This window comes from Carassius carassius, unplaced genomic scaffold, assembly GCF_963082965.1.
Source record: "Carassius carassius unplaced genomic scaffold, fCarCar2.1 SCAFFOLD_185, whole genome shotgun sequence".
NCBI classification, from domain to species: Eukaryota; Metazoa; Chordata; class Actinopteri; order Cypriniformes; family Cyprinidae; genus Carassius; species Carassius carassius.
Genome location: NW_026775022.1, coordinates 10,573 through 19,771, shown reverse-complemented (window position 1 = coordinate 19,771; position 9,199 = coordinate 10,573). Strand labels below are relative to the sequence as shown.

General features: G+C 42.7%; 2 protein-coding genes and 1 long non-coding RNA gene across 3 annotated transcripts; 1 reads left to right on the top strand and 2 right to left on the bottom strand.

Annotated features, from left to right (window-relative positions):
* Positions 1–841: 841 nt before the first annotated feature.
* Positions 842–1,810, bottom strand: LOC132134202 (uncharacterized; the record flags this gene model as incomplete). Its single annotated transcript, XM_059546996.1, has 1 exon — positions 842–1,810. A coding segment is annotated over one exon (912 nt), but the record flags the coding sequence as incomplete, so codon positions are not given.
* Positions 1,811–1,880: 70 nt separating this feature from the next.
* On the top strand, positions 1,881–2,432 carry LOC132134203 (uncharacterized). Its single transcript, XR_009429422.1, has 3 exons — positions 1,881–1,932; positions 2,146–2,283; positions 2,356–2,432. It is a non-coding gene; the product is annotated as an uncharacterized LOC132134203 (long non-coding RNA).
* Positions 2,433–2,492: 60 nt separating this feature from the next.
* LOC132134201 (putative uncharacterized protein DDB_G0290521) lies at positions 2,493–4,216 on the bottom strand. The gene is made up of 5 exons (XM_059546995.1): positions 4,083–4,216; positions 3,924–3,992; positions 3,385–3,501; positions 2,590–3,294; positions 2,493–2,533 (listed from the first exon to the last, which is right to left on the bottom strand). Exons 1-5 carry the CDS (start codon positions 4,132–4,134, stop codon positions 2,493–2,495), a joined length of 984 nt encoding a protein of 327 aa, XP_059402978.1. The 5' UTR covers positions 4,135–4,216.
* Positions 4,217–9,199: the final 4,983 nt, after the last annotated feature.

Genomic DNA, 9,199 nt, shown 5'->3' with positions numbered 1-9,199 from the left:
AGGTATAAATACGAATATAAACAATATAAATATAATAGTCTCGATCAAGGCTAGCTACTACTTTTTCTTCGTCTCGTCTTTGCTTCTGTTCACCTTTGTATTTGGTGGCTCCGCCGGAAGTTAGATAAACTAGAGGGGTCAAAGTTTATATGACGCCATAGACGGGCGACAAAACAGAAATAAAGAAACGTGCCGTGTTTTCTAATTAAACTATAATTTTCTCCGGATTTGAAAGTTTGTGGAAACTTTCGGGATAAAAGTACACAACTAAAATTTATTTAGAGTTTTATAAATTTTAGCTATTTTTAAAGCAGAAAATTACATATTGCGCCTTTAAGATGCATCTGATCACTCTACACCATCTAGATACAATGTGAATGAATACCACAACTTTAGCAAACTTTGCGAAGCAAAATTGCCAAAACTTTTAGCCATGACTGTAGTAGCAAAATCTAGGACTTGGCAGCATAAAGTCTGGTGCCAAGTATGGCCTGATCATAGGAAACTATAAGCAACTCTTCATTTGGGGGGGATCACCAAAAACGCTCAACTTAACTTTCAGATCTCTCCATATTTAAATAAATGCAAAATTGTCAGCCTCAAGACTTTAAAATGATCCTAAGATTTTCAACCCCGAGAATTCGGTCATCCCAAAAAGCTTTGGAAAAATCTAGGTGGTGAAAGTTTACATAGTCCATGAAGACATGTAATATGCAAACCAAAACTGAAATTCATAAGGCTCAAGAAAACATTTGCGGCTTTAAAAAAAAAAAAAAAAAAAACCTACAAAAATCATTGCGGTTAGATTTGATTGTGCAAATGCAGAAAGTAAAGAAAGCAGTTTTACCAGGAAGATAACTGGTTTTATTGACTTAAAACAGATGTTAAAACACCACATTTAGAGATGAGAAAATCCACTAAGAGACTTCAGTTTCTTAGCACATCTTGGTTCAAGCAGGCAGGAAATGACACATGGAGGGAGGGACTCCTTGCCAAGGTCAGGAATAGACTCCTGGGTGGGGAGAGCACTGGACTCCACAACTGGATGGGGACTGGATCCAGTCAGTTTGCCCCCCAAGATTGATTTGAGAGTGCTGGATTCTGTAAATGGGTTGGGGCTAGACTCAGCAGGCAGAGGATTAAACGCAGTCACTGGGACAGCATTGGATTTCTCAGTAGGCTTGGGGCTGGATTTCTCAGCAGGCAGAGAGTTAGGTTGCCCAACTGGGACAGTGCTGGGTTCTGTGGCAGGCTTGGGGCTGGCTTTCTCAGCAGGCAGAGAGTTAGGTTGCCCAACTGGGACAGTGCTGGGTTCTGTGGCAGGCTTGGGGCTGGATTTCTCAGCAGGCAGAGAATAAGGTCCCCCAACTGGGACAGTGCTGGGTTCTGTGGCAGGCTTGGGGCTGGATTTCTCAGCAGGCAGAGAGTTAGGTCCCCCAACTGGGACAGTGCTGGGTTCTGTGGCAGGCTTGGGGCTGGATTTCTCAGCAGGCAGAGAATAAGGTCCCCCAACTGGGACAGTGCTGGGTTCTGTGGCAGGCTTGGGGCTGGATTTCTCAGCAGGCAGAGAGTTAGGTCCCCCAACTGGGACAGTGCTGGGTTCTGTGGCAGGCTTGGGGCTGGATTTCTCAGCAGGCAGAGAGTTAGGTCCCCCAACTGGGACAGTGCTGGGTTCTGTGGCAGGCTTGGGGCTGGATTTCTCAGCAGGCAGAGTGTTAGGTCCCCCAGCTGGGATAGTGCTGGGTTCCTTGGAAGGCTGGGGGCTGGAATTGGCAGGCAGAAAGCTAGGTTCCCCAGCTGAGACAGTGCTGGGTTCCTTGGAAGCCTGAGGGCTGGATTTCTCAGCAGGCAGAGTGTTAGGTCCCCCAGCTGGGATAGTGCTGGGTTCCTTGGAAGGCTGAGGGCTGGATTTCTCAGCAGGCAGAGTGTAAGGTCCCCCAGCTGGGATAGTGCTGGGTTCCTTGGAAGGCTGAGGGCTGGATTTCTCAGCAGGCAGAGTGTTAGGTCCCCCAGCTGGGATAGTGCTGGGTTCCTTGGAAGGCTGAGGGCTGGATTTCTCAGCAGGCAGAGTGTTAGGTCCCCCAGCTGGGATAGTGCTGGGTTCCTTGGAAGGCTGGGGGCTGGAATTGGCAGGCAGAAAGCTAGGTTCCCCAGCTGAGACAGTGCTGGGACCCTTGCCAAATAGGGGGCTAGTCTCAACAGGCAGATGATTAAACCCAGCATCTGGGACTACAGTGGATTCTGCAGGCTTGGGGCTGGATTTTTCAGCATGCAGAAAGCTAGGTCGCTCAGCTGGGATAGTGCTGGGTTCCTTGGAAGGCTGAGGGCTGGATTTTTCAGCATGCAGAAAGCTAGGTCGCTCAGCTGGGATAGTGCTGGGTTCCTTGGAAGGCTGAGGGCTGGATTTCTCAGCAGGCAGAGTGTTAGGTCCCCCAGCTGGGATAGTGCTGGGTTCCTTGGAAGGCTGGGGGCTGGAATTGGCAGGCAGAAAGCTAGGTTCCCCAGTTGGGATAGTGCTGGGTTCCTTGGAAGCCTGAGGGCTGGATTTCTCAGCAGGCAGAGTGTAAGGTCCCCCAGCTGGGATAGTGCTGGGTTCCTTGGAAGGCTGAGGGCTGGATTTTTCAGCATGCAGAAAGCTAGGTCGCTCAGCTGGGATAGTGCTGGGTTCCTTGGAAGGCTGAGGGCTGGATTTCTCAGCAGGCAGAGTGTTTGGTCCCCCAGCTGGGATAGTGATGGGTTCCTTGGAAGGCTGGGGGCTGGAATTGGCAGGCAGAAAGCTAGGTTCCCCAGTTGGGATAGTGCTGGGTTCCTTGGAAGCCTGAGGGCTGGATTTCTCAGCAGGCAGAGTGTAAGGTCCCCCAGCTGGGATAGTGCTGGGTTCCTTGGAAGGCTGAGGGCTGGATTTCTCAGCAGGCAGAGTGTAAGGTCCCCCAGCTGGGACAGTGCTGGGTCCCTTGCCAAACAGGGGGCTAGTCTCAACAGGCAGATGATTAAACCCAGCATCTGGGACTACAGTGGATTCTGCAGGCTTGGGGCTGGATTTTTCAGCATGCAGAAAGCTAGGTCGCTCAGCTGGGATAGTGCTGGGTTCCTTGGAAGGGTGAGGGCTGGATTTCTCAGCAGGCAGAGTGTTAGGTCCCCCAGCTGGGATAGTGCTGGGTTCCTTGGAAGGCTGGGGGCTGGATTCCACAACTGGGAGAGCGTTGGAGTCCTTGCCATCAACCTTAGTGGGTTGAGTGACAGACCCCTTGACAGGGAGAGGGCTGGACTCAGACAAATTCTTCACATCAATACCTACAGAAAATTTAGTGCAAAACATGTCAGAGAAGATGAAACTGGTTTTCCCTAATGGTAAAGTATCATCCCAAAAAATAAAAAAATTACCCTTTTGGATAACTAGCCCAGATGCATTTTTCAGGGACAACAGAACAGCAAAGTTGCACTGTGCTACCACTGGTGGGTTTGGATTTTGGCTTGCATAAGGACAGGACAAGGGGACTTCTGGAAGATAAGAGGCAAGAACTGGAGTACAACGATAAATTACAATACTCAAAATTAAAAAAATCCCGCACTCAAAATGTTAAGAGATAGTTTGAATTTAAAACAACCCAAGACACATGGAGTCACTTCACTTACAGGGATATCATTGACTTGAATCCACAGACACCATTTAAACTGAACAGATGACATCACTGAATTCAACAAACTGCCTTTAACTGTCATTTTGCACTGACACACGGTTTTACTAATGAATGGGTTCAGTTGCTTTGACAATACTTTGTTTAAAGCACTATATAAAGGGGACTTGACAAACACACTGTATTGTGACCAAGTTGTTTCACTAATATTACAGGAATTCAGTATGCCCCATTAAAGTCGACTACTTATTTAATAGATTGCCAAGATTACACAAATCTACAAACCTCTCTTCTCCACAAGCATTTGATCACTACCAGTCTGGTGTAAAGGAAGCCCAATTGGAGAAGAAAATCCTTAAGACAAAATATAAGGTTTCATTAAAATATATATATATATAAAAGGAAGAAGTTTAAAATACTACATCAAGGTGGGAACAACCTTACCATTGAGCACCAGTTGAGAACACAAAAACAACAACAGATTTGAGACTACCATTGTCAGAAAAGTCTAAACATTCAACAATCTAACACTGCTCTCTAAAACAAGTGTTGATTTAGGTGTTTTTAAAGTAACACAAATTTTCATCACCTGGGTTCCTCGTTAAAGTGAAATTAGTAAGAGAGGATCACTCGTTAACATTCTCCTGCAGACATTGGTTGGTTGAGAATTTACTATTGTGATTTTCAAAATGTTCACAGATTTCAATATTATTTGATTTTTAGAAGATAATATTACTTGAACTTACTTAATTAATCAACATGGTCTATACTGTTTCTCCTACAATATGAAGGGTGGTGGAAATGTAGGAGCATTTATCTGCCACAATAGCAATGAAGAGGAATTAAAGTTGACATTTGAAGAGATAAATACAAAAAGGGCCAACTGTCAAAGTGTTAAGAAGTAGTCAAGTTAGTAATGTCACAACTTAGTTAATCCAGAGCACTGTTTTGGAAACCATCAGGGGGGTATTCTAGAAAGCAGGGGGCTGCTACATAGAAGATGCTAAGAAAAGCGAGGATTAAAGTCCAAATCTTATAATAACCTCAGAAATCAATCGTGACTAAAGCAGTTTCGTAAACGCCAATTTAAGTTCAGTGAATCACGTTTATTCTTAAGCAGCCCTTAAGGTCGATCATGGATCAAATCAATCCACTATGGAAAACAGTCAAGAACCGGTTGCATCGGTTTTCAGATCACCAGTAGTTCTTTCAGACAGTTCGATTCAATAAACTGGTTGAAGAAAACGGTTCACCGGTTCTTTTGCGCTCGATGTAATGACGTCATTGGCGATGATTGCCCTTGATTCAAGCCTTCGGTTTACCCGCGCTCATAACATTAGCACAGAATCAGTTCAGTATCAATCACTAAAAGAATCAGTTCAGTTCAGACGTTCTGTGTGTCGGTCACATATGCGCAGTATCATCAGCTTCTCTGTTCTCGAATCGGATGCGTCTGACAGAAACGGTTCTTGACTTGAGAACGAGTCAATCTTTTGTTCATTATCTGGCTCAGCTCAGTGTTCATCTTCAGTTCTCTCTTCACATCAGTTCAGTCAGTAGGCGTTTCTCAATGTCAAGGATACTTCCTTGGCAGAACTGGTCCTTCCAAGTCACTTCCTTCAGAGGCTAGGCGAGACTCCTCTTTAGCATGAGGAGAACAGTAAATGGAACAGGCTAGCAAGTGCACATAATTGTGTCATTACGTCAGTGAAAAGGTCCGTTTGAATAACGCTGTGAATGGTATGGTTAAATTACATAACAAAAACATAACATTTAGCTAAATTACCCTTGCATTTAAATCATTTAACACAATTCAACACAAAAAATAAACACTCAGGTGACACTTTACAATTTACAATAAGGTTTCATTTGTATCATTAGTAACCTACCAAACATGAACTAACATGTCAAATACTTAACATTAACCTTAGTTAACTAGTTAATTTCAACATTTACTAATACATTGTTAAGAACAAAAGTTGTGCCTGTTGACATTATTTAAGTGAAGTGACACAGCCAAGTATGGTAACCCAAGAATTCGTGCTCTGATTTAACCCATCCAAAGTGCACACACTCAGCAGTGAACACACACACACACACACACACACACACACACACACACACACACACACACACACACACACAAACACACACACACACACACACACTCAAGGCCACGACTTCTCCAATAATTTTAATGGATCAGAGCTAACATGAACTAAAAATAACAGTTGTTGTTTTTTAACAGTCTCAAAGATCAATGCAAATTGTAACAAATGTATTGCTTATTGTTATTTAATGTTAATTTCAACATTTACTAATGTTAACTAATGATACCTTATTGTAAAGATACACCAAAACTTAGTGTTTTGAACAACACATTAGTAAATGGCAGAGTTTTGTACTTTTATTTATTTATGATCATTTTTAAGTGAAACAATGGGTTGTTTTCTTTGGTTGTTGCCCATTTTCAAATTGCTCAGATTTATGGTTACAGGGGTGTAACGTGTCTTTCCACATCTAATCCGGTGACATCTTTTTTTGGGGAGCTTTTATTTCTGCATCTGTAAAGAGCAAATAATATACAAGCATCTATTAGTAAAGGTCTAACATTTTACTTGAACTTACTTTCTCATAGTCTCTTATCCTCCCTAGTTCAGTCTATGGTATAATAAAGATGATTTCACTGTCATCTGCCATTCCTTCAGCTTCTATTGGTTACTACAAAACATAGAAATATTAAAAGAAATGTGTAGCACGTTAAGAGAAATAATCAGTTACTCATGTGCGTCTTTACATCCTGAGTGAAGTACAAAGTAAAGTGATGAACTGTGATGCTGTGTTTATACTGTGATGAGCATCTGTACATGTATAATATGCTTATACTATCTGTAAAAGCAGGTCAGAGATATGATCTCAGACAAACTGATGCATATATGACTACAGTACATTCTCATCATAGAAATAGCTGAAACTAGCTAATGCATTTAGTCAAGTCAAGTCACCTTTATTTATATAGCGCTTTAAACAAAAAGGATTGTGTCAACATTCATTAGGAAAACAGTGTGTCAATAATGCAAAATGACAGTTAAAGGCAGTTCATCATTGAACTCAGTGATGTCATCTCTGTTCAGTTTAAATTTTGGGAGTTGTCCAGAAGCCGATCATGAAATTTAAAGTCGTGACATTTGCCAAGTATGGTAACCCATACTCGGACCCATACCCATGCTCTGCATTTAACCCATCCAAGTGCGCATACACACAGGAGTGAGAAGTGAACACACCATGAACACACACCTGGAGCAGTGGGCAGCTATAGATCCAGTGCCTGGGGAGCAACTGGGGGTTCAGTGCCTTCATTAACTCCCTCCCACCTACAACTCCTGCCAGCACCGAGACTCAAACCTGCAATCTTTGGGTTACAAGTCCAACTCTCTAACCATTAGGCCACAGCTGCCCCAATTCGACACCCTCCACAAGGAAGGTAAGCCACAGTAGGTCATTGCTGAAAGGGCTGGCTGTTCACAGAGTGCTGTATCAAAATATATTCATAGAAAGTTGACTGGAAGGAAAAGTGTGGTAGTAAAGGTGCACAAACAACAGGGATGACCACATCCTTGGGAAGATTGTCAGGAAAAGCCAATTCAACAACTTGGGAAAGCTTCACAAGGAGTGGACTGAAGGTAGAGTCAGCACATCAAGAGTCACCACACTCAGACGTCTTCAGTAAAAGAGCTACAGCTGTCACATTCATAGAAACAAGCCACTCCTGAACCAGAAAAAAAACCTCAGAAGTATTTCACCTGGGTTAAGGAAATAAATAACTGGACTGTTGCTCAGTGGTCCACAGTCCTCTTCAGATAAAAGTTAATTTAGCATTTTATTTGTAAATCAAGGTCTGGTGTCTGGATGAAGACTGGAGAGGCACAGAATCCAAAATCCAGTGTGAAGCTTCTGACGTAAGTGATGATTTGGGGTGCAGTGATGTCTGCTGGTGTTGTTCCATTGTGTTTTATCAAGTCCAAAGTCAATGCAGCCGTCTACCAGAGGATTTTGGAGCACTCTATGCTTTCGTCTGCTGACAAGCTCTATGGAGATGCTGATTTCCTCTTCCAGTAGGACTTTAGCACCTGTCCACGGTGCCAAAACAACTTACAAGTGGTTTGATGATCATGATATTACTGTGCTTGATTGGCCAGCCAACTCACCTGACTTGAACCTTACAGATAATCTATTGGGTATTGTGAAGAGGAAGATAGGTAACATCTGACATACAACACAGAGAAGTTGAAGGCTGCTATCATGCAAACTTGGCTGCAATAACGCCTCAGCAGTGCCACAGGCAGATCGCCTCCATGCCACAACGCACTGAAGCAGTAATTCATACAAAAGGAGCCCCAACCAAGTATTGAGTACATAATTAAACCAAAATGATAGGAAAATCTTCCAGTTTTAATACCCTTTTGTCACAAAAGGTAGACAAAGTTTTAAAATAGATCCTTAAATCCTTTTGAAATTGTTAAATGATGTATGTCCCACCTACTGTCACAGTCCGGGTTTTACAGACTACTGCTTTTTAACTTCTATCCTATTTAACATATTTATAGTTGTCTTTTGACCATGTTGATTATTTATTTCTTCATGTGGCTTGAAGGCTGATCTTTTTGACAGGTAAAGCTAGCCATGATTAATGCATAATAAATAAACACTGTTACTATGTTTATGTCAAGATGGAAGTGCGTGCACATGCTGTGGCTGCTCTCTCTCCCATCAGAACAGTGTTTTTGTGTTTTTTGTCTTTGCAGTGAGTCGCAGGGTTTTTGTAAGTCTTCATTGGATCTACCTATCCGTAAGTCCTTACTATTACCAACCCCTACTACTGCATCTCACCTACAGCGGAGGCCCCACAAGTGGCATTAGAGGAAACAGAAGAGGTGTAAGAGTTGAGGTTGAAAGGTGCTCCACGCATTCTGTTTATTATTATTTACAGGCCTCCAAAATACTCTCCAGCCTTTGTTGAAGAGGTCACGGAAATGTTATCAATGATTTCCTCAGAGTTTGACTGTTTTGTCATTGCAGGGGATTTTAATATTCACACCGCGGGTCGCGGTGGTATTGCAGGTGGGCCGCCAATTACTATTAAAATAAATAATAACATTGTTAATATATGTAAAAATGTCTAAGTCATAACATAACATCATTTCATATATATAATTAAAAAATAAATATTAAACTGTAACTATGCTTCCACTATTCGAGCTCGCTGATTGGTTTAAGAATAAACCACCATTTATCTTAGATATTTTTGCTGCATATGCGACAGAACAACAAATTCAAACATGCATAAATGGCTGTCAACAAGGTCAACATAAATGGCTGTCAACATGTTCCCTCCTGACTGCTTGCTCCGCTGACTGTCTACCCGCTGCCGGGCTCTGTCTGGATCTGGTTTTCTCGTTTTGCTGAGCTGTGCCAGCCAGAGTTATTTTCTGTTCATTGTCAGTTCATTTTAGGGCTGTGCGATAAATAGAAATCGTCATAAATTCACGATTTGAGCGTGC

Bases quoted from the DNA above. Each gene is read 5' to 3' on its own strand.
- LOC132134201 (XM_059546995.1), bottom strand. From the start codon at position 4,134: ATGGTAGTCTCAAATCTGTTGTTGTTTTTGTGTTCTCAACTGGTGCTC. The intron at 3,295-3,384 runs GTAATTTTTTTA...AATTTTCTGTAG, and splicing joins TGGGCTAGTTATCCAAAAGG to GTATTGATGTGAAGAATTTG. The intron at 2,534-2,589 runs GCACTATCCCAG...TCCAGCCCTCAG, and splicing joins TCAGCCTTCCAAGGAACCCA to GCTTCCAAGGAACCCAGCAC.